Source organism: Martes martes (genome assembly GCF_963455335.1).
Source record: "Martes martes genome assembly, chromosome: X".
NCBI lineage: Eukaryota > Metazoa > Chordata > Mammalia > Carnivora > Mustelidae > Martes > Martes martes.
This window is the reverse complement of record NC_137897.1, coordinates 95,630,277-95,654,493: the sequence shown is the minus strand read 5'-3', so window position 1 is coordinate 95,654,493 and position 24,217 is coordinate 95,630,277. Positions and strand designations below refer to the sequence as shown.

General features: G+C 35.5%; 1 protein-coding gene across 4 annotated transcripts in view; it reads left to right on the top strand.

Moving 5' to 3' along the window:
- THOC2 (THO complex subunit 2) overlaps positions 1-24,217 on the top strand; it is a gene marked incomplete at its 3' end in the record, with an annotated part of 114,410 nt that overhangs the window by 68,893 nt on the left and 21,300 nt on the right. For 3 of the 4 annotated variants that reach the window (XM_080831202.1, XM_080831201.1, XM_080831200.1), the window contains exons 13-25: positions 2,711-2,752; positions 3,177-3,307; positions 3,406-3,507; positions 10,513-10,597; positions 11,226-11,319; positions 11,723-11,803; positions 13,446-13,542; positions 15,730-15,847; positions 16,427-16,606; positions 17,391-17,555; positions 21,886-22,161; positions 23,215-23,356; positions 23,822-23,979. In XM_080831202.1, coding sequence (XP_080687328.1) covers positions 2,711-2,752; positions 3,177-3,307; positions 3,406-3,507; positions 10,513-10,597; positions 11,226-11,319; positions 11,723-11,803; positions 13,446-13,542; positions 15,730-15,847; positions 16,427-16,606; positions 17,391-17,555; positions 21,886-22,161; positions 23,215-23,356; positions 23,822-23,979 — 1,671 coding nt within the window. Of the gene's footprint in view, positions 1-2,710; positions 2,753-3,176; positions 3,308-3,405; positions 3,508-10,512; positions 10,610-11,225; positions 11,320-11,722; positions 11,804-13,445; positions 13,543-15,729; positions 15,848-16,426; positions 16,607-17,390; positions 17,556-21,885; positions 22,162-23,214; positions 23,357-23,821; positions 23,980-24,217 lie in introns of all 4 variants that reach the window. The other variant, XM_080831199.1, reaches the window with a different exon arrangement.

Genomic DNA, 24,217 nt, shown 5'->3' with positions numbered 1-24,217 from the left:
GTAGCTATTTAGCGTTTTGTTTTGTTTGCTATATTTTAATGTTTAAATCACTCCCACAAGTCCATTTACTGCAATTTGAATGCTACTCATGTGGTAGGGAAGGGAGACCATGTGCTTTATTGTCTAAACCAGGATACTCAAGATGGAAAGGTTGTGCTATTACATACACTGGGATAAAAAGCAAGAACCAGCACATATGGTCATCCTGTGTACTGGTGACCATATTATTAATTCTTTGCTACAGATTTGTACTGATTTAAAAATTAAATGTGTTGGAAGATAGTACTTTTCCATTTAGTATCTCTGTTTTCAGAAATGATGTACTATCAATATTACTGATTGTTTCTGTTTTATAAAATTTTAAGAGTTCCTGATTAAAAGATAAAAAGAAAGCTTTGAACCAAAACATTGAAAGGCAATTCATTTATCTCTTCTTCAGGCTTGGTAAACTCATGGCCTTGTAACTTTTAACCTGTAGGTTATATTTTCCTATTTCTAAGTTATTTTGATGGGTCTTAGTTGGATCCTTTCTAGCAAAAAGATTTTCCTTACAGTTTTAAGACCTAAATGGGAAATTCTTAGTCTACTGTATGGCACATAATGAGTATTCCATAAATAGCAGTTAACAAGAAGGAGAAAAATAAAGAAGGTGAAAATAGTGCCACAGTGTACTTAGATCTAGCTTCAGGTTCAAATCTAGTCACATATCTTAATCTATTTTTCTTTTTTTTTCTTTTCTGAAATAAAGTATAAAGTAGCATTTCAAATATTCATGGATTGGAGATACTAAAAGTAGGACATCAGTGATAAAGTAATTTATCTAGTTAAATCTACAACTTTTTACCAAGCTTTATTTCTTGACTCTCGAGAAACCCCCTCTTAGTGGACCTACATTCTTTTTCTGCCCAGTTCTTTCATGCAGCCTTGTCATCTATTCCCTCACTATAGGGCAAGAATGGAACCTGCTTGGGGCTATTTTTAGCTGATGGTCTGTCTAGGCATAATTATGCTTGATTTTATTCAGACATAAAAATTCAGTTCCTGATGGTACATTGGTAAGTGTAAACTACACTTCAAGAGATCCTCAAAGATGGGAACTGTCTTTGTCACTTCCTCAAAGATAGGAGCTCTGTTCTATTCATCTTTGAATCCCCAGTGTCTGGCACATAGTAAATGAATGAATGAAATGGATATATTTTGTTTCTCCCCCTCTTTTCTTCCTCCCTTTCTTCCTGGACTGGCCATTCAATAAAATTTTCATGTTGTACTACGGGAATGGAGAGTTTTATATTTACTCTAAATTAAAAAGCAAATTAAAGTAAAAGAAAAAGCATCAAGGGATTGGAATGTATCTGACATACAGACATTACAAACTTAAATAAGTATTTAGTAAAGGAATTAAGACAGTTTAGTAGGTAAGAAAATGTTTTATTTCTATGTAGAAAACAATGTGTAGCTTCATTAGAATTATAATATACTAAAAAAGGAGTAGCTTAACTGTCTTTATCCCCGACAGAATATACTGTAAATCTAGTTCTTCCTAATATGCCACCAGAATTACCCACCTGCCCCAAACCAAACCAAATCAAACCAAACCAAAGCAGCTATCTACTTTGTTTCTGCCAGGCCATTCCTTCATAACCTGACCTTTACTTGGTGACCAGGATATATGTTGACTTAATAGTTGTTTCTTTGAAAGGGAACCATATCTTTTTAACTTGCTGATTAAAAAAAGTGGGGGGGATTTGTGTTTTTTTCCCCCATCAAGATGACTTGGCAGTCCCAGAACTAGTCTTATGTGGAAATGTTGCACAGAAGTTAGATTTCTCTCTAGTAGTATCCATTAAATTACCAAGTGTGAAAACATACATGCACAAAATACCTATCTCTGCCAAAAAGGTAATAAGCTTGTTAGCTGCATGTTAGCGTTTTTCCCCTTCGTCACTTGGTATTGAGTTAAATTCTTCTCAGAAATCTAGATTGTCCTTGGCTATCAGTGCTTCAATTGTCCTTTTGGCCTTTGCACACTCCTCTAACTCTCCACTTGCCTGTATGCACACACAAGTACTATTACTTCATTTTGAATGAATGGACAGCATCAGCATCAAACATGGTACTTCAGCGGTCCATCTGCAAATCACTGATAGGAAATGACCCAAGTTTTTTCATTCAGGCCAACTTAGGCAGTGGTTTGGTCTTTGTCAGTAATGTTACTAATATTTTGGGCTTCTCCTTGAGAGTTTAAGTAATGGTGAATTAAAACATAGTTTAAATTTCTTTGGGTTTAATCTTTTGTGTTATTACTTTAGTCTTAGATTTTACTAATTCCATAGCAGAAAATCAGAACTTCTGGATGGAAAAATGCAAATGCATTATAACTAAATTGTGCTGGATACAATCTTATAATAAATACTTAGATCAATTTTTAAGATGCTTTGGTTTGTGTTAATGAGGTTGAGAAAAGAATTGGCTTATAAAATTGACATTTAAAATTCATGAATGTTGCAAATGATTTGGAAGTTAGAAATATAGGTGAAATTTAAAAATGTTAATTAGTAATACTGGTTATATTTAAAATCTACATTTATTTAGAAAGTAAGGAAATAATTCACAACCATGTGCAAGTTAATTTTTTTCAAATTAGATGTTAAATTGTGACATCATAATCTTAACCTTTTTGCATTTTATTTATAGTTTTTTTTAATTTTAGTTTCAGTCTGATGGAAGCAAACAAGAAGATAAAGAGAAAACGGTAAGAGACTAGAAAAATCCAATGTATTGTATCTGATTTGTCTTTGTACAGTATACTGTAAATTTTACTGTGAACAAGCTTTAATCACCTGTGTGAATATTTTGTACTCCATGTGCTTAGTATAGTTTTTGACATATCTTTTAAGATTGGTAACTCCTGTTTTTGAGGATTACCATATTGAGAAAGGAAGAGGGATAATACGAGTCCCTTATTCTCTTGCTACCCCTTTCCTTACCTCATTGCTCCCTTCGATGGAGAAGCACAAATATCCATTGTGAAAAGGGCAGTGATAGTGTGGGAAATTAGATGTGGTGTGGTATGAGATCAAGGAATGGCAGTTTTTCCAAGGTTGACATAGACTTATTTTGGGGGGGGGGTTAATGTGGACCTTTTACTAAAATAATTTTTCCTCCCTTTTTCTTAGGAAGTTATCCTTAGCTGTTTACTTAGCATTACTGACCAGGTACTTCTTCCATCTCTTTCTTTGATGGACTGCAATGCTTGTATGTCTGAGGAACTGTGGGGAATGTTTAAAACATTTCCATATCAGCATAGGTAAATACATAATATTTTTGTATTTTTAACTACTATTCTAGTGCATTAACCTCTAAGTATTTAACTTTTCCTAATTCTTCATCTCATCGTTTTTTAAGATATCGTCTGTATGGCCAGTGGAAGAATGAAACTTATAACAGTCACCCACTTTTAGTAAAAGTTAAAGCCCAAACAATAGACAGAGCCAAATATATCATGAAGTAAGTTTTAATTTACTTTTCTTCATATTAACCTAAAGTATATCTGGATTAATTTACTTTCTTCCAGCCAACTTATGTCTGAGCCTCAGTTCTGAGAAAGCCCAGGAGTATTTGCTTAATGGTATAGCTGATTATATACTGCAGATAGAATGACTATCAATTTTTGTGCCTTTTAGCTCATTTTGACTACCAAGTTAGTTTTTGTAGTTGTCATGTTTGCATAGCTGTAAAATCTAATAATCTTTAATGCATCATATTATAGGGTGAGTCTGTTTTTTTTGTTTGTTTGTTTGTTTGTTTTTTTGGTGAGTCTGTTTTTAAAGGACAGCCTACTATGGCCTTTGTTCAATTTGCGTAATACATTTAATGGCTTATAAAAGGTGGTCAAAGTTCTGAAATTTCTTCTGCCAAAAGTTATCATAATAAAGATTTTTCCTGGGGTGCCCCGGTGGCTCAGTCAGTTAAGCTTCTGACTCTTGGTTTTGGCTTAATTTGTGATCTCATGCGTTGTGGATCCTGCCCTGCATTGGGCTCTGTGCTCAGCACACAGTCTTCTTGGGCTTCTCTGCCTTTCCCTCTCCCTCTTCTCTTACCCCTGCTTGCCTGTGTGCTTTCTCTCTCTCTTTCTCAAATAAATAAGATCTTAAAAATTTTTTTCTTTTTTGGAAAATCTAATGGAATTATGCAGAACTACCTCCTTGAGTCAACTTCTGAAAAATTTCTGTTCTCTTCATTTGTGTGCTTTTACTTCTTGGCAAACTGAAATTTAATTATGCAAATAGTATACTTGTTGGTTTATATGCTGCTAAATAACTGCTGTATTACAAGTGTTTTCAGCAAGGCTGTTGATTGCCATATCTTTTATGTTTATGCAGTGGTATGGTTATTCTAATTAAAATAGTTTCTTCTCTAGTTTAACTAGATTTAACAGTGTGCAGTGATACTGTCTGCCCAGTGATACTGTCCCTGGCTACAGTCTGCTGGGGGAACAGGTGTGTGCACAATCATAGTCTGGTTTAGTAGTTGCTTTATGCAGTATATATAATGTTATTTGGGAGGATAGAGAAGAGAGTGAGTTATTTCACCCTGTGGAAGTTGGGGAAGGTGTAGAAAGAGATGATATTAGAATTGGTTCTTTCAAAAGAGTTCTGGTCTTACGAATTCGCCAAGTAGAGTATCTAGCTTAACAACAACAGCTAATATTTATGGAGCCATTAATATTTATGTGTGCTATGCCGTGAACTAAGTGCTTTAGGTGGATTATTTAATAATACAGTTGATCCTTGAACAAATATGGGTTTGAACTATGCAGATTCACTTATATGTGGATTTTTTTCAATAAATGTATTGGAAATTTTTTTGGAGATTTTGAACAAATTTGAAAAAACTGACAAATCACATTGCCTAGAAATATTGAAAAAATCAAGAAAAAGTTAGGTATGTCATGAATGCATAAAATACATGTAGATACCAGTCTTTTTTATCATTTGCTACAATAAAATATACACCAATCTATTCTACAAAGTTAAAATTTACCAGAACCTACTTAACATGTGCATTTACAGACTGTACAGTGTGCCATTCAGTCAAGAGAAATGTAAACATATGTGAAGATTTAGTATTAAGTCATAACTGCATAAAACTATACCGTACTACTATAATAATTTTGTAACCACCCCCTGTTGCTATGCAGTGAGCTCAAGTGTTGTTGAGTATCCGCTTAAAATACTGTGTGATGCTAATCATCTCTGTGTGAGCAGTTCATCTCCCCAGCAAATTGTGTATTGCAGTAAAAAGTGATCTCTCACGGTTCTTACGTATTTTTCGTGTTTATTGTGATACCGTACACCTTGCATAACACCCTGGGACCCATACGAAGTGCTTCTAGTGCTGCCAGAAGTGCTCACAAGCAGAGAAAAGTCATGACATTACAAGAAAAAGGTGAATTGCTTAATAACGTACCATAGATTGAGGTCTGTAGCTGCTGCTATCTGCCGTTTGAAGAGAAATGAATCCAGTGTAAGGACTTTTTTTTTTTTTTAAAGGAAATTCATGAAGTCATTGCTGCAGCTATACCAGCAGATGTGAAAACCTTGTGCTTTTTCTGAAATACCTTTTTCTCTTGTATTGAAAATGCAGCTGTGGGTGCAGGATTGCTTTAAGAATGAAATACCTATTGGGGCACCTGGGTGGCTCAGTGGGTTAAGCCTCTGCCTTCAGCTCAGGTCATGATCCCAGGGTCTTGGGATCGAGCCCCGCGTCGGGCTCTCTGCTCGGCAGGGAGCCTGCTTTCCCCCCTCTCTCTGCCTGCCTCTCTGCCTACTTGTGACCTCTCTCTGCCAAATAAATAAAATCCTTTAAAAAAAAAAAAAAAAAAAAAAAAAAAAAAAAGAATGAAATACCTATTGATTCTAATATAATTTGAGAAAATGCCAACTCCTTATATGAAAACTTAAAGCAAAAGGAAGGTGAAGGATCAGAAGGAGAATTTAAGGCCAGCAAAGGATGTTTTGATAATTTTAGAGAGGTTGGCTTAAAAAATGTCAAGATGACATTTGACATCTGATGGCTTCAGTAGAAGCCATCTCTGCTGAACAAGAGGCAGAAAGTAGGTAAGTTCCCAGATGCCATTAAGAAAATCATTGAGGAGAAGGGATATCTGCCTGAACAGGTTTTTAATGCAGACAAAAGTTGCCCTATTCTGGAAAATAAAGCCACAAAGAACATTTATTTGTGAGGAAGGAAGAGTAAGCACCAGGATTTAAGGTAGGAAGGGATAGGCTAACTCTATTGTTTTGTGCAAACGCAGTCAGGTTTATGATCTGGAGTGCCCTTATCTATCAAGCTGCTAGCTCCTGAGCCTTGAAGGGAAAAGATAAGTACCAGGTGCCAGGAAACAAATTGACACTGGACAATCTGGCAGAAGGTTCTTACATTCTAGACTGCTTTTTGACTTCTGTTATGACATGGACCCTTCTGTGATATGAGCACTGAAACTAAAGCAAATGGTGGAAGAAGGCTAGGTACCATATAGAAACATTTTTAAAGAAGTAGAAAAGCAAAAAAGTCACAGAAATTACCATTTACTTCCATAAAGTTACACTGAGTGTGCCTGTCTCAACTGCCTTCCTTCCACCTCCTCTGCCTCTTCCACTCTGCCATCCCTGAGACAAGAAGACCAACATGAGAGTGAAGACCTTTATGTTAATCCACTTCTACTTAATGAATAGTAAATAATCATCATGATATACAGTTAATAAATTTACCTGTTGTGTTTGTGTGTCTTCGTGTGAAATCTAACCTTTTGGTAAGAACTGTAGGAGATATTTTTGTGTCCTCTTTATCATCGTCATGTAACATACTGTGTGCAAGACTTGTATGCAAGTGGGTAGCTTATCCTTACATAGGCATAGGTGAATGATATTTAACAAAATTAATAATGTGTTTGTTTTCTTACTGTTTTATAACTTTGCTTTTAAAGAATTGTATTATTCTGTAATATGCCTTTCTTGTAATTGGACAAACTGCATTATCAGCCTATCACAGATATGTGGGTTTTTAAAAAAAGTAATAGTATTTCCAGTACTGTATTATGAATATGCTGTAATGCTATATGCCATAAAAATTTGATAATGATTCATTCATAGCATATAGGCTAAGCTACCATGAGGCAATCATATCAATTATATTAGGCTGCCATAAAGCAGTCATATTGTTGCTGTTTTGTTATCAATGCATGAATCATTATACCTGTAAATAAATACGAATTTCTTTTCACATTATCTTCGTTTTTGATGTCTAGTGTTAGTGATGCATATAACATCTACAGTGTTTTGTATCATATAATACTGGTGTAGGTACTGACAGACTGTTTATCTTGTAAATAGACAATGTAAGCTTAACAGTATTGACAGTAGTGTAAATGTATTTTCCTTATGATTTTCTTAATAACATTTTCTTTAGCTTACTTGTAATATTCTTACTTAAAAAACTTAAGAACTTAAAAAACTTTCTTACATTGTAAGAATATAGTATATGAGATACAGAATATGTGTTAATCTGCTGTTTATGTTATTAGGAAGGCTTCTTTCTGGTCAGTAGTAGGCTATTAGTAGTTAAGGTTTTTGGGGAGTCAGAAATTATATACAGATTTTCGACTGTGTAGGGATTTGTTGCCCCTAATCTCTATGTTTTTCAGGGGTCAGTTGTAAATATTATCAGATCTCTTGAATCTATGTCTTTACTCTCTACTGCCACTAACTTCTTTTATCTAGAGTATTATGGTACCTTTATTCTTTATTTTTTCTTCAATATCCTTTGGTGACTGTTGCCTGTAGGTTATATGTCAATCTTTATGACATGGTGATGTAAGACATCTTTCATACTTCTCCCCACGTCCAACCTCTTTGCCAGCTAATTCTACCTCCAGCTATGCTGAGCTCAGTCACAGTTAAGTTTCCCTGAATGTACTGTGGTCTCCTTTTTCTTTGCATATATTTTTCGTTTCTTCTGTTTGAACAGGTTTTCCCTTACCTCTTTTTCCTCTCTCAATCTGGTGACCTCATCATCCTTGGAGGGTGGGCTTCAGTGTTAGCTCCTCACAAAGCCTCTGTAGTACGTACTGCCAAGCACAGTTGACTGTTCTTTGTTTGTGCCACTGCTGTCCCATGTACATATGATGCTCTCATACCGTTTAGATATTGCTGTGATTATTTGCTTTTATCTAAATCTAATCTTTTGAATAGTTTATACATTCACATGGCTTACAAATCACATGATTATTTGCTTTTATCTAAATCTAATCTTTTGAATAGTTTATACATTCACATGGCTTACAAATCACATGGCTTACATATCAATAAATACAAAGAGGTAGATAATAAAAAGTCTCTCATCCCATCCTCCATTGACTCAGTCCTCCTAAAGGAAAAAAGTAGCCACTGTTTAGTTTATCCTCCCAGAGATTTTTGTGTATATATAGGTGAATGCAAAAACATTATTCTCCCCCTTTGTACTATTGATAGCATATAATAAATACTGTTCTGTAACTTGCTGGATTTAAGAATGTAAAATTTAAAAAATAGGTTAAGTTGTTCTCCCCAGCTGGACTAAGCTTGTGAGCAGGAGCTATTATTCATCCTTGTATTCCACGTGCTTAGCTCTTTGCCTGTTATAGAAGACATTAATATGAATGAATGAATTAATAAAAATATATATCAGAGAAGAGTATGTATAGAATTTTTAATGTACTTGGATTTTTGTTGTTGTAATTATTTCACCAGGCTTGAACAATATGATTTTGGTATTGATTAAACTTTGTATTTTGGGAATGGAATGTATTAATTTATTACTTACAGAATTTCACAAGTTTTGATTACTGTTTAAAAAATGCATTTGCTGTAAGGCATTCGGTAATCCATTCAACAGATGGTCATTGATTGTGTTCCATATGCCAGACACCATGGTAGCTTAAGGGTAAGACAGCATCAAGAAAGTCTTCCTTTTATTTTTTATTTTTATTTTTTTTGTTTTTCCCTCCAGGGTGGAGGCAGAAGGGAATGGGATAAAAGGTATAGAGAGGATGGATCTGCTTTGGCAAGTAGGAGGACCACCTGAAATAGTAGGGTCAGAAGTAAGGACAGGTGGCAGTAAGTTTGAAGGTGGAACAGAGTATAGCTAAAGTTTCAAACTTGATTGGTCTCTCTTTTCTGTGGGAAAAAAGGAAACTGGACAATGGAGAATGGGAAAGGGGAGCAATTGATGATGAAATAATTTTGATTGATGGGTCAGTTTTGTCATAAGAAACTTCTTAAGGGGGTGCCGGTGTGGCTCAGTGTGTTAAGCCTCTGCCTTCGGCTCAGGTCATGATCTCAGGGTCCTGGGATCAAGCCCTGCATGGGGCTCTCTGCTCAGCTACCCACCCCCCGCCCCCCGCCTGCCTCTCTGCCTATTTGTGATCTCTGTCAAATAAATAAATAAAATCTTCAAAAAAAAAAAAAAGAAACTTCTTAAGATAATTATCAAGTTTGTTACTTCCAGAATGGTCCCATTCCTTGAACTATCAATTGAATTTATTATTTGCTTCATTGTATTGTATTTTCATTCTTGAAAGCTTTTAGTCATCAGCTTTTTTAAGTTTCTAGATTTACTGTATAATATCAGAAGAGTTTAAGATGCTGTGTAATAATTTTGAGCTGTAAGCATTTCATAGATAAAAGTTTTCCAGAATGTTAGTTGAAAGAATACTGAGCAGAGGAGGAATTAAAGAGGAAGGAAAGGAGTAGAACTGAGTTTTTAAAAAATTGTTTACTTTCAAAAATTGTTTACACGAAAACCAGAGAACTTCCTCTATCAAGGAATGCAGCATTGGTAGCTATTACTCTGTTAGGGTAACTTAGACAGATGGTATGAGGTATTTGATTGCATTACACTGAATTTGATACCTAAACTGATAAATGAGCACTTCTAAATCTAAAATAATTATGATTTTTGGGATGCCTGGGTGGCTCAGCCATTTAAGCATCTGCCTTTGGCTCAGGTCATGATCCCAGGGTCCTGGGATTGAGTCCTGCATCGGGCTACTTGCTCAGCAGGGAGCCTGCTTCGGCCTCTGCTTGCTGCTCCCCCTGCTTGTGCACCCTCACCCTCTCTCTCTGACAAATAAATAGAAAAATCTTCAAAAAAAAATACTATGATTTTCTTCAGGAGGAGTTTTATATACTTGTAGAGTACATTAAGAGTTTTTGCTTATTAGACTATTTCTATAAAATGGAAATGTATGTATTATAAATGTTAAGCATTAATACCCTTTGGGAGAATGCCTAACCAAAATAACTTAAGGCCTACAGTAATGTATATGAAGAATGTGGTGGTTTTACATGGATCCATTTTGGATACTTGGGAAAGAATTGTTTTTTTGTTTGTTTTTTTATGATATAACAAAGCTATCAACATTATAAGGGAAAAGACTTAACATGATTTCTGCCACCTTTTTTCCCCTTGTAGGCGTCTAACCAAGGAAAATGTGAAGCCTTCTGGAAGACAAATTGGGAAGTTGAGCCACAGCAATCCAACCATTTTGTTTGATTATGTATGTTTTGAGGTTAATATTATTTTAAGGGATTTTCCTTTTTGTTGTCTTTAAATCAGCACAAGTGGAAATGGAATGATGAAGTTTTAGAAATGATAGTTTTAAGAGAAAAAATCTTTAGCAAATGAGACTGTATAGTTACTCTAAAAATAAAACAGCATATAGTATATTTAACACATTGATCTGCTTTTTTGGTCATATGTAACAATGCTACTGTCAAACAGTCTAAAATTGTTTTATTTACCCCATGTTGATTTAGAAAAATATTAATAAAGAGATGCATTATTTATTGATTTTAGTTGTTAGAAACATTTGAATCGCATTTCATTGTGACTCAGACGTAATGCCTTCATATTTAGAAAGGTTTCTGAAAGACATTTGGCATTTATCATTCCAGAAGTCAAGTTATGTGTCCTGGAATTATTTCCTAATTAAAGAATATAGCCTAAGAAAATACTTCCAAAGAAATGATAGGATATAGTAGGTTTTATATAAATACAAAGTAGAAGGAAGCTACTTTAATTTTAAGCATTGTTTCTTTTGAAAAACAAAAAGTATAGCTATTATTTAGCACAAAAGTTCCCTTTTGATGAGTAAGTGCTATCTGTCTTTTGTTGCTATCTTCCAGATCTTGTCACAAATACAGAAGTATGATAATTTAATAACACCTGTAGTAGATTCATTGAAATACCTCACTTCATTGAATTATGATGTTTTGGCCTGTATCCTTTCAAGTGAAGTAATACATAAATTTCATAGTTCATAGGTTTTAACTGGTGAACATTTGTTTTCATTCTTTTTATTTTTCTTTTTCACTCTGAATTCCATTAATAACCATATGAGGTTAGTTCCATTGGCTGATCTAAAGGTTGGGCAGTCAGGAGTTTGTGTGTGTGTGTCTGTTGTGTATAGGGAGAGAACAAGTTAACTTTATTTAACGTGGTAATATGTCTTGCTTGGTGAAAGATGTAAAAGTTGGTACTACAGTAAGTGTAATTTTCAATAATCTGTAATAACTCGAAGCTAACAATTTTATTTTTTCCCCAAGATGTGGCATTTTCTTATTATTTAAAGGGTCTTTGTTAGAGATGTAGTGACCTAAAATTTTTCCTTAATGTGCAAAAGATTGTATCATTGAAGCTTTAGCTAATCCGGAAAAGGAGAGAATGAAACATGATGACACAACCATCTCAAGTTGGCTTCAGAGTAAGTATTTTTATTTTTCTAAGGATGAAATTTCCATCTGTTGTAATTGCCATGTTAAGTATCCTATTGCTAATGCTAAGGGCCTGTTTGTAAAGAGGTCTTGAGAATACCTAGCCACTCAGCTCGCTCTCAGAGTGTCTCTAAGTCTTCGGCTGTGTAAGGAAGTTCATCTAGTACTTACTCATTTTCCAACTGAAGAGTCCAGTATTGGCTCTCATAGAATTTGTGCAAGCATTACTGGGGAGATAAAAATTTCCTTCTATTATTTTAGAGGGATTAATCTTTTTTTTTTTTAGAGGAATTAATCTTAAGGGAACTCTTCTCCTTTCTCTCCTTTCCATCCTGAGGTTTCAGTCATCTTAAAAGAACAAAAATGTGGTTGTTAACGGAAACCCTAGCCTTGTTTTATTTTAAATATCTTGTGCTTTTGATTTCTAGCTGTGAGTTCCCTTTTCTTTCAACCTGTTGTGTCTGATAGCTGAATCTTGTGGTAGCTCCCCATTGCCCTTTAAAGTCTGAAATTTGCATTAAGTCATACAAGTGAGTTCTTGTTGGGATCAGGTCCTTTTACTCGGTGTATTAGGCTCATCTTTTGCCCCTCCTCCATTAAAACTGAATACTTACACTTAAACTTTCCATGGCCTTTTTGTTACATGTTTTTGCCTCCACTTGGAATACCCTTCCATGCCTACTCATTTCCTCCACCATATCTATATACTCATTAGATTTCAGCTTAGAGGTCACTTTTCTTCAGAAAACTTTCCCTATTAATGCTCCTACCCAAAAGTCAGAATTAGGTGCTCTTTGCTGTACTCCCATGGAACCTTTTATTTATCAGTTATTTCAGCTTACTTTTCTGTATCCCTCACTAGACTGTAAGCTCCTTGAGGGCAGTACCTGTGCTTTGTCCATTATGCTTTAAGGTGCTCAGCAAATAATTGTTGAAAAGGCCACAGATCACTTGATTTTACTAGGATCTCCTCTTGTCTTGACTGGGGCTTTCTCCCTACTCATAATGCGGTAAGGACTATTGGTTAAAATTGGTCTTTTGTTTGCTTCTTGGTCTGGCAATGCTTTACCTGTTTCCTTGCCTCTCCACAGCTAGTAGTATGTTTCTAGTTGAGAGATTTTTTTGTGTGCAGCTCCTTAGAGATTGACTCATTAGTGTGTTTTGTTCATCATTCAGATTTACTGAGTGATCTGCAAGATTTTGTTGTGGCCTGGTTAATTGTTGTGGCCCGGTTAATTGTTGTGGCCCAACAGGCTCTGGAGTCAGGCCGTATAGCTTTGAATCACTGCTTTACCTCATACCAACTATGTGACATGAAAAAGTTGCATGATATATCTGTTCCAAATTTTCCTCATCGATGGGTTTAAGCCAACCTGAGATGATTATTGCAAAAATTAAATGAGTTAATTAACGTAAAGTGCTTACTTAGTATAGTGCTTAGCATATGTATGCTCAATAAATACTAGCTATTATTAATTGTAAAACTCCATTCAGTGGCATCAGCAGTACAATTATTCCTACCTCATTTTGTTTTAGAAATTGAGTTAGTTGAGAAATGCCACTTAATACTGTGTTTTTTTTTTTTGTTTTATGAACTGTTTTTTAAAAGCCCTATTTTTTTATTTCATATAGGTCTGGCTAGTTTCTGTGGTGCAGTTTTTCGTAAATATCCAATTGATCTTGCTGGTCTTCTTCAGTATGTGGCTAATCAGCTAAAGGCAGGCAAAAGGTATTCATAGCAAATCATATGTAAATGAAATTCAATAATTAGAATACTTCTGGTGGTATTGGGATATTGAGATTGCTATTATTCTGAAAAACTGTTTTGTAGGCTTAAGTAGAATAGTTGCTCACTTATATGGAATTCTTTAATTAAAAGAAATTGTAATTTCATATATAAACACTTTTTTTGCAGAAAGAAATGTAATATTTGGCTATATATGTAACTCATTAAAAAACAATTCATTTTGACTACCTGTTAGGCTCTTGAGTAAATGGTTTATATGGTATATTGTAAATCCTCTTAAGACAAAACGTATTGCATTGTTGATTGTGCTGCTGGACAGTAATTGGCCTTTACGTTAATCAGCATATGGTAGGAACATATTTTGAGGGTGTATACAGTATTTTAAAAACACAGTTTCTTTTGATTTTGAACTTCAGAGATTCATACAGCTTACATACCTTTTGGACAATGTCTTCTTTATGAATACTGGGTTTTATTATTTTATTCTGGATCACTGTCAATGTTTAGAGTTTGAATTAGTAAACCTCATTAGCAGTAGACTGACGAGAATCAAAGAACTAGAAATTGTTTTCCAAAACTTTCTGGTAGAAAGCAAATAAAAATTTGTAAAGCTATCTGGTGTTCCATACAAGTATTACCTAAGTAATTTGTGACAGATTATTATTTTGAATTAGAGAAAAGTCAAAAAATTTAGATTTGGGATTTTATCAGCATATCATTTACACTGTGTGCATCTCTCCACCATTCCTATACACTTTACTCTCCTGTGTCTATGGACCAGGAGAATATAATGTTATTTTTAAATCTATAACTCAATTTTCTGTACTATGAATATAGTATTTAGTTAAAAGATAGTTTAAAGAAAAATTAAAACTTTTTTGGGTACTTGTTGCAAACTAATTTGCATGAAGGCTGTCATTTTCATAAACTATGTTTAGGGAAGGCAGACAAGGTGAGAGAGTAAGCACTTAAGAATCTTCAAAAACTGTGCCTTTTGTCTGTTATTAACTTGTGTCTTGGGTATGTCTGGCTTTACCTTTGGAGAAACATCTGTATTTGTTTTGTAGGAAAGAAGGTTTCTACTTTATCTTCATTACTTAACTAATTAAAGATGATCTTGAAAGTCATAAGTTGTTATTTTCATTGACAGTTCTAAACTTCGAGAATTAAAATGCATAACTATTAGCACAATAACAGATGTTCTTAAGGCTGTTGTCTTAGGTTCATACACCACAGCTTGGAACTTCCATTCCCTTCCTTTTCTTTCTCCACTCTCTCACTCCCTCCATCCCTTCCAAGTGTGTGTGATTATTTAGAGAGATGGCTTTATACCATCATATATATGTATTGGCTACTGTGTACTGGAGGATAAAAAAAACACTATGAAGAAGTGAAGGGGAATAAGAGTTCACTTAAACCACGATGAACACTGAATAATGCATGGAATTGTTGAATCACTATGTTGTACCTGACTAAAACTAATATAAACTATGTTTATTATACTTGAATTAAAAAAGTAAACTTAAAAGAATTTTGTGAAGGACTGTTGGGCAAACTGATAAAAATGAAATATGAACAGTAAAGTATTATATCAGTGTTAGGTTTACTAAAGTTGGTAACTATGCTGTGGTTATGTTCAGAGACTATATTCTTAGGAAATTGATTATTAGGAAATACATCCTTTGGAATTTTAGGGGTAAAATGTGCCTTTAAAATGATGTTGCTTACTACATAAGTTACTCCCAAATGGTAAAAAAAAAAAAAAAAAAGAGTGTGTGTGTGTGTGTGTGTGTATGTGTGTAGAAAGGGAGGGAGGGAGAGAAAACACAAATGATAAAGTGAACAGGAGTAAGAATGTTAGTAATAGGTGAAGTTGGTGTATAGGTCATATGGGTGTGCTTTGTACTATTTTCTGTCTTTACATCTTACTGTAAGTTTGAAATTATTCCCAAGGAAAAAGTTAAAATAAGCATAAACCCATTACATGCCCCAGATATTTTTCAGTATAGTTCTGGAAATGCAGTTTTTCCTTAACAACTACTCCAGCCCTTTCTCCTCATATTTATATACAAATAATTTAGGGATTCTCAACATATTAATTATAATATATATTGTCACTTTTATGTTTGAAGTTTCAACTACAAACTGTTTCTTATTTTTTCTAAATAGTTTTGACCTGCTTATATTGAAAGAAGTGGTACAAAAAATGGCAGGAATAGAAATTACAGAGGAAATGACGATGGAGCAACTAGAAGCCATGACTGGTGGAGAGCAATTAAAAGCTGAGGTGAGAGTCGCTAATTTTTTAAATTGACTTTTTAAGTTTCAGATATATGCATGCTCATACTAAAGACTCCAGACAGCACACAAGTACATGAAACCAAATGTCAAAGTCATATGTACCCTTCCCTCATGACTGCCCTCACCTCCCTTTCAAAAATTGAGATATACTAGTGACTTTAACCCTTTCAAAAAGCTGAAACAAAGTATAAAAGACAGTGTTAAATCTGTAAGAGAAGTAAATATCAAGTCTTCTGTGGTCCTTGATATTCTAACTGGTGTAAAGCTGAATATAGTTACTCTATTGTTGAATCTGTTCCATACCAAATAAAGAATAATCCTTTATGAGGGACTGCAAGGTGGAAAATGGAAAATATGCAGAAGTTGAAAGACAGTTGGCAGTTATCTTTAAGCTAGTGACTGTAATCAACAACAGTATCACTAAAATAAATTTGTGAAGAAAGGGAAGGAATGTAAAATTTTTTATCTTCAGGATTGTAACTGAGCCTTTTCTATGTCTTTTTCAAATCAGAAAGCTTATTTTAATGTAGTGTGCACTGGTAAATTTATGTCTTCTCTTATGTAGGGTGGTTATTTTGGCCAGATAAGAAACACTAAAAAATCCTCCCAGAGATTAAAGGATGCACTATTGGACCATGATCTTGCTCTTCCTCTCTGTTTGCTTATGGCTCAGCAGAGGAATGGGGTAATTTTCCAAGAAGGTGGAGAGAAACATTTGAAACTTGTGGGAAAACTCTATGATCAGGCAAGTTAAAGTGGCTTTTGTGTTTATGTGGATTTTTTTTTATCCTGATAATGGAAAAGATGGAATGTGATAAAATTTTTAAAATGTCATTTTGGACATCACATGAGTGTGAAACAGCTCTAATGTAAACTAGACATTCTGGAAATAGAGGCTATTTCTGTGCATATTACGGTATTTAAGAGAAGACTCTAGGAGATGTAGTAGTATGTACTACTAGTTAAGTGGTTAACTTCAGGTTGTTAGTTTGCTCTTCATATCTTTTCTGATCTCCGGAAATCTGGAATTTCAATCAGAACAAAGTAGATGTGATCTTTATAAAATATATCCATAAGTATTAAGCAGTAAAACCTGTGATTAGCTTACAAAATATGTTTATCACCAACTATATTACAAGGGAAAAAAGATCCCATATATTTTATAAATGAAGTTTTCCTCTTTTAAGGGCAAGGAAATTCTGTATACATAAAATTGTTGTATGTGATGTAGGGTAAATATATCCTGTTACTAAAAGTGATGAACAATAGCTTGGAACTTGAGAATTTGTTGACTATTAAAGCCTTAGATTGATCAACTTTTCAGGGCCTTCGCATCTTATTTGGTAATATGATTACATGATGATGTTTATTGATTGTCTCTAAAGTTCTTTTAAGTTGTAAAACTCGAATTCTTAAATGTTAATCAAAATACAGTTAAAATGACATTATAATCATTTTGGAAAATTTTTATATTGGGTTTCATAAAATGGTAGCACATTTGTGTTTTTTGTCTTATTTTTTAAATTTAGTGTCATGATACCCTGGTACAGTTCGGTGGGTTTTTAGCATCTAATCTAAGCACAGAAGATTATATAAAGCGAGTGCCTTCAATTGATGTGCTCTGTAATGAATTTCATACACCCCATGATGCAGCATTTTTCCTGTCTAGGCCTATGTATGCACACCATATTTCGGTAAGTGTCTTTGCTGCCATTCAAGAATGATTCTGAATTATTTTTTAACTGTAAATTTATTTCAGTTTGACACAGATACAGATTATGTCTCTTAGGGAGTTATTCTTTTGTTAGTACTCATCTCTGAACAGTGTACAATGAAAATGCTCCCTTTAAAAGTAAGTCTTACTAGTACTATACCACCAGTTGTCCAGGTTGATATCTTAAGGGCCCCTTAGAACTGTAGCAGTCAAACCTTAATATAGATGAGAGTCACCAGTGAAGCATCTTTGAGACTCAATCCCCTCAATCCCCTGTCCCTAGATTCTAATGTAGTAACCTTCAGTAGTACCTGGGAATTTCTGTTTTGTTTTTGTTTTTGCTTATTTTTTAACAAGCGCTAATTGATTCTGATGGAGGAAAATATGGTTGGTGACTCTGCAAAAAACTCCTGTTGAATACAGAGAATCCTCCTTCCTCAGGAATATATCCCTGTCAGTTGACTTGCTATTCATACTACCTTGAGACAGACAGAAAGACCTAACCATCCCCAAACACTAAAAACTCTTGTAGGCTGTGTTGTGTAACTTCTCGGAGAGGTATTCTTAGTTCTTGTTTTATTTCTCTCCACCTAAATGAGACAACTAAAAAGAGAAAAGCACAGAAGCAAACCAGAGCCTTCCCAAGTAGGGCATCCCAGTACTGACTGTAAGGGTGGTTGGGGCAATAGGAGACTGCCCCTCACTCTTCTTCTCTAACTGCCACCTGGATTCCTGCCTGCAAAGCAGTGACCTCTAATGGGAATTGACTCTTCCTTTTCCTTCAGACCACAGTCAGGCCTATGTTCGGAAACTATAGTACTTCTCCATTCTGACTGGAGCCCCAGCATATTCTTTATCTTTGTGTAGGCTTGAATTCTGGCCCTTCTGTTCATTTGTTGATGGTTTTAAGTCTGTACTGCTCAAGGAAGGCTTTCACTACAGATTCTAGGGGGAAGATCTTCGTCCTTTCTCTTAAACTAGGATCCCTTCTTTGTTCTCAGTAGGAACATAGGGTTGTGTAGTAGAAGTGTGGAAAAAAGTGACTGAGAAATTTGGGGTCTAATTGATCATTTAATTGACCGTCAGCTGTTAGTGTTTACATATCAGCTGCTACAGTGTCACACTTCCCTCTAACAAGTAACTGTTAATTGATTTAATTATCACTTGATTAGCCTTACACAACAATACCATGCTATATTCTCGAGAAGGGAAAAGGGGATGGGGTGGGGGTAGTATTAGGGCTCTTTTCCCACCTTTAGAATCTTTCAATCCAGAAAATTGTGTGCTCTCTTTGTGTAGTTATGTCTTGCATTGTCACCCGACCCTTCAATAGATAAGTCTCAGCTATACAGCAGGCAGGGGACCTGATTTCTTGAAGGACTGAGGTGGGAGAGTTCCTTCATTTCAGGAATTCTGACCTGCCCTATGCGTTACTGAGAAGTGAATACACTAATCAGTGATACTGAAGCCTAGCAAACAGGAACACCTGGTTGCCTGAATTTTTCCAGGTCAGGAACGGAGTAGGTCATTCATACCAATAACTACCTTTTCTGTAGCCTTTGTAAAATACTGTGTCTTTGTCATTTAAGAGAACAAAAATCTAAACAAAGAAATGTCATTTCCCACTCAGGGTTGCAGAGGAAAACAAAGAACTCTATAGAGGTGACTATATAGCCAAATCAGGGGTAAGTCTGTTACCAATAGGCCACATAACACCCTCTGGAAAAGGAGTTCTTTGGCAACCTTGGTTGCACTGGATGGACACCCAGACTTCCCTGGGGATCCTTGCTTTTGCTGCTTGGGTGAGAGCCTCTCTTGAAGAGCCTTTGATGAGAGGGTATGAGTATTGGAGGACTGTTAGGCCTTCCATAAATTGATAAATTGAGTAGGCTCTCATGGGAATAATTCAGCCAGCCACACACTGTTCAGGTTATTGGGCCAACAGGAGCTTTTTGAACAGAAATTAGAAATATAGCAATAACTGTGGATATCAGTTCTGTTTCATAGATGTAGTGCACTGGGTGACTTGAGATGTAGAGCTGTTATGCCTCTCCATTTGACTAAAGCTTGAAGAGGGAGTTCAACTAACTTTAGATCAGGATCTATTCATCCTAGTTAAATGTGAAGTATAGTTGTCTTTTCTGATCAAGCCTAATTTTTTTTTTAACTAGATAGGGACTAGGTCAGTACCTAGCAATAAAAGTGACAAATTCAGAACCCAAGGACTAGGGAGATGGGGGCTATTGTACCACATCATTACCCTCGCATACCTATAGACCTAATTTTCAGTTCTATTGTTGAGACCCACCATGTAACACAGTTCTGAAAGAAAAGCTTTCCTTCAGTTTATGTTCTAGCTCTTGCCCAAATTAGGTAGTTAAGCTGTCCTATACAAGTAGTTCAGGTTCTGCTTATCCTATGTTTTATTAGAATCTTAGCAGATGTCATTCTGCCTCACAGAATGTAACCACAGATACTGGTTAACATCGACAGGACCTGCCCTCAAAGTGCAAAAACACTTCCTTATTCTTGCTGCCAATCTCTCAGGTCTGTGATGTAATTGGGACCTCTCTCTCATAAGTAATACTGTTTGTAGTTTTTCACCTGTGTGGTCTCCGTAATTATCAGCATGCTCTCTAAAATGGGGGTAACAAGGTAAATCTTCCCACTTACAGAAAAATTGTGAGATTCTCAGATTGTAGTTCTAATAATTGTAAGATGCTGCTTAAGATACTCTCTGAAACAAAGTAGTTGCTATATCTTCAATCCAGTTAGCCTGGGTTACAGAGGCACTTAGGAGGGAAGACAGGTGGAGTGTGAGGAGCCAAGAATCTTGCCTACCACAATGCAGAACTGGAAGTGGAACCTTTGACCTGTGACCTTCTAGTTCTGGGTTCCATGTATAGCACAAACTGTGATGATTTAAATGTTTTTCTAACAAAAAGAAGTGAGTTTTAGATCTCCTCTTAAGTTCATCTTCAGGGATGATGCCTAATCCAAACAAAATTTTCACCCTAAAGAGACTGAAGGACATGAGACAATAGCAACAACATTTTGTATTATTTTTTTACATTTGGTGTTATACTCTATGAACTAATAGGTAGCTCCCTCCCATTGTACTAACAGATTCTTTTCCTCATACTCTTAAGAGTATGGCCTTCCTCCGACTCTCTTCCAAGTTAGGTAAACCAGTCCAGTCTAAAAAAGCTGCAGTGTCAATTCCCACATGCTTTAAACTCTAACATACCATATCCATTCATAGAGAGTCTTACATAGGGACGCCTGGGTGGCTCAGCTGGTTAAGTATCAGCCTTCAATTCAGGTCGTGATTCTAGCGTCCTGGAATTGAACCCTATGTTGGGCTCCTTGCTTGGTGGAGAGTCTGTTTTCCCCTTTCTCTCTTGCCCCTCCTACTGCCTTTGCTCTCTCTCGTGCATGCTCACTCTCTCAAATAAACAAAATCTTTAAAAAAAAAAAAAAGATCTTATTTAGCTTAGCAGTAGGGTAACCAGTTCGTCCTGGTTTGCTTGAGACTTGGCCAGTTTGGGCACTATACATGCTGGGAATTCCCTCATTCACTGGCAAACCTGGATAGTCAGTCACCCTACTTAGCAGTCTTATAGTACCTTTCTCATAGCTTTTCTTAATGTTGATCCAATTTCTTTCTCCCTCTTTTTTAAAAAGATTTTATTTTTTAAGTAATTTCTACACCCAACGTGGGGTTTGAGCTCACAACCCTGAGATCAAGAATTGCACGTTCCACTGACTGAGCCATCCAGGCACCCCTGATCCACTTTCTTTTTTTTTTTTTTTTTTCGATCCACTTTCTTAATTGACGAATTGTAATGGTCAATAGGGGCTATGTGTAGTAATAAAGCATCTTGTGCTGATTGGCTGTTACTAGTTCCATTATGCCTCTTTACCAGTGTTAAGACCCTTTACTTGGTTTCCTTGAAGATTTTAAAAGCAGGAGTAGAAACCCTGTTTGTTCAATCCTTAATGTGGTAGTAAGAGAGAGTACAGTTGGGGATATGGATGGTGGAGGGGGTACACATACTCTATTTATTATGCAACAGGTCAGATTTAATAAGAATCTCCTTAAAAGCTCCTAATGAGCACATAGGACTAAAGATGAGAACAGCTTCCAGGGATGATTTATCTTTAAATAAATGTCATTGGTAAGAACTTAGAATTCTTACAACAGTTTTGATTGGTTGTCTTCTGATTCTCGAAAAGAGAACATAGGCTTTTATACTATGAAGGTTAGTGCAATAAATTGTGTTGTATTTGTTTTTACTTTTTATCTCTAGTCTAAATATGATGAACTTAAAAAGTCAGAAAAGGGAAGTAAACAACAACATAAAGTTCATAAGTACATTACATCATGTGAAATGGTGATGGCTCCTGTCCATGAAGCAGTGGTCTCCTTACATGTTTCCAAAGTCTGGGATGACATCAGCCCTCAGTTCTATGCCACATTCTGGTCATTGACAATGTACGACCTTGCAGTTCCACACACCAGCTATGAACGGGAAGTCAATAAACTTAAAGTCCAGATGAAAGCGATTGATGACAATCAGGAAATGGTAGGTGGTTCTAGTAGCTCAAGTACAATAATTTCATGGTATTAATTTGACATTACCCATGCTTTGTATTAGTTCAGGTTCCTTAAAGCTATGATCTTATTGCTATATAGTATTTTCCCAAGTGAGTTAATGGTGACCTCTGAGTGGGTGGGGGCAGGGGCTTGGTGAATATATGGCAGTTATGATCACACAAAAGGTATTTGAGTTTGCCTTTTTTTTCTAACTGAAGATTGTGTTAGCAACTTAAAACAATCCATGGGACTCCAATGGCTTTATTGAAGAGGTGAGTCTTGAGCTGGATAGGCTTTGAAGATAGATTAGGTTTGGAAATAAGGAGGCAGATTGGCCACTCAAGAGCTCTAGCAAAGGTATGAAGTAATTTAAGGTTTTAAGAGACCACTTTTACTGTAGTGAATGGACTTAGTGATAAATTTGAATGGTTAGGATGGGACCAGATTATGTAGAGCAGTTAAAGTTAGAAAAGAAGACTTTAGTAAAAGGCGAAAGATTTACGCAATCTGAAGAGAAACCAGAGTATAGAAAAGAAGACTTGATGAAATTGGGAGCTGTATTAGATTCCTCAGCAGGGAAGTGATAATGGTAAAAAACAGTGTTTTGGAAAGATTACCCTTGACAGTGGCTTGAAAGATGCATTTGTTAGGGGAAGGGACTGGCATCAGGCTGGAGTCCAGCTAGGTGGCTCTTAGGGTAATTCATTGTGAAGTACTGAGAACATAGACTACTGGTGGAGGTAGTGGGAATGCATGAGACTTGTAAGCAGTTGGGATGCTGAAATGAAGGAGAAGGAAGAGTCAAAGATGACTTGATGCTTGAGACTAAAAGTATCAGTGCTAGGAAGGTAGCCTGTTTTGATGTGAAAACCAGATTTTGGATTTGTTGAATGGTGGTGAAAGCACATTCAGGTGGACTCTTCAATATCCCTGTGAAGTAGTTAATATAAAATACCAGCACTGATCTTTCTGAATTTTTTAATTAAAAGGAAGGGAGGTGATGTGCATGTAGTTAGAAAAGTATCTAACTTATACTTCGTAGCCTCCAAATAAAAAGAAAAAAGAGAAAGAGCGTTGTACTGCCCTTCAGGACAAGCTTCTTGAAGAAGAAAAGAAACAGATGGAACATGTACAGCGAGTTCTACAGAGACTGAAACTGGAAAAGGACAACTGGCTTTTAGCAAGTAAGTTGTTGGAACTGTTACATTCCTACTACTGCCAAATTACAAAAGCAAACCTCTATAACTTCAGATGTATTGAAGTGTATTATGTTTGTATTTCAGCTCAGTGTTCACTGTCCCATTCTTTGGTTATTCATTAATGCAGAGTCAACCTCACATGTTCACTGAAGGAACTAATTTAGTTTGCAGGTGAAATTAACTTATAACTACAATATTAGCAATTTATCATCCAACCTTTCTGTATGAAATCATGTTTCTGGAGAAGTTATAGATAGAAAATTTAAGTCCATAGAGTAAAAATGAAAGTTTTATTCCAAGCATGACCTTTTGGTTACAAACTATAAAGAGTTTGTGGGGTTTTTTTTTATAGCATTCTCTACACTAAAATTAATATGTTGTCATGTTTAGAGGTCTTGAGGCACTTGAGGAAGAAGTTTACCACTTAATATATTCTTCCCTTATTTTTAGAATCTACCAAAAATGAGACCATCACAAAATTTCTACAGCTGTGTATATTTCCTCGATGTATTTTTTCAGCAATTGATGCTGTTTACTGTGCTCGTTTTGTTGAATTGGTACATCAACAGAAAACTCCAAATTTTTCCACACTTCTTTGCTATGATCGAGTAAGTTCTTTTTATTGCAACTTAAAAAAAAAGTCTCACACAAAGATAGCTAAACATTATAATCTATAGAGGTATTAATTGTGTGTGTGGTTAAAAGCATGAACTCAAGAGCCAAGTGCCTGAACTTGAATCCTAGCTCTGCTACTTTTTAGCTATATGATCTTTGGCAAGTTTTTTAACCTCTCTGTGCCTCAGTTTTCTTACCTATAAAATGGGATAGTAGTACTTGCTTCATAAG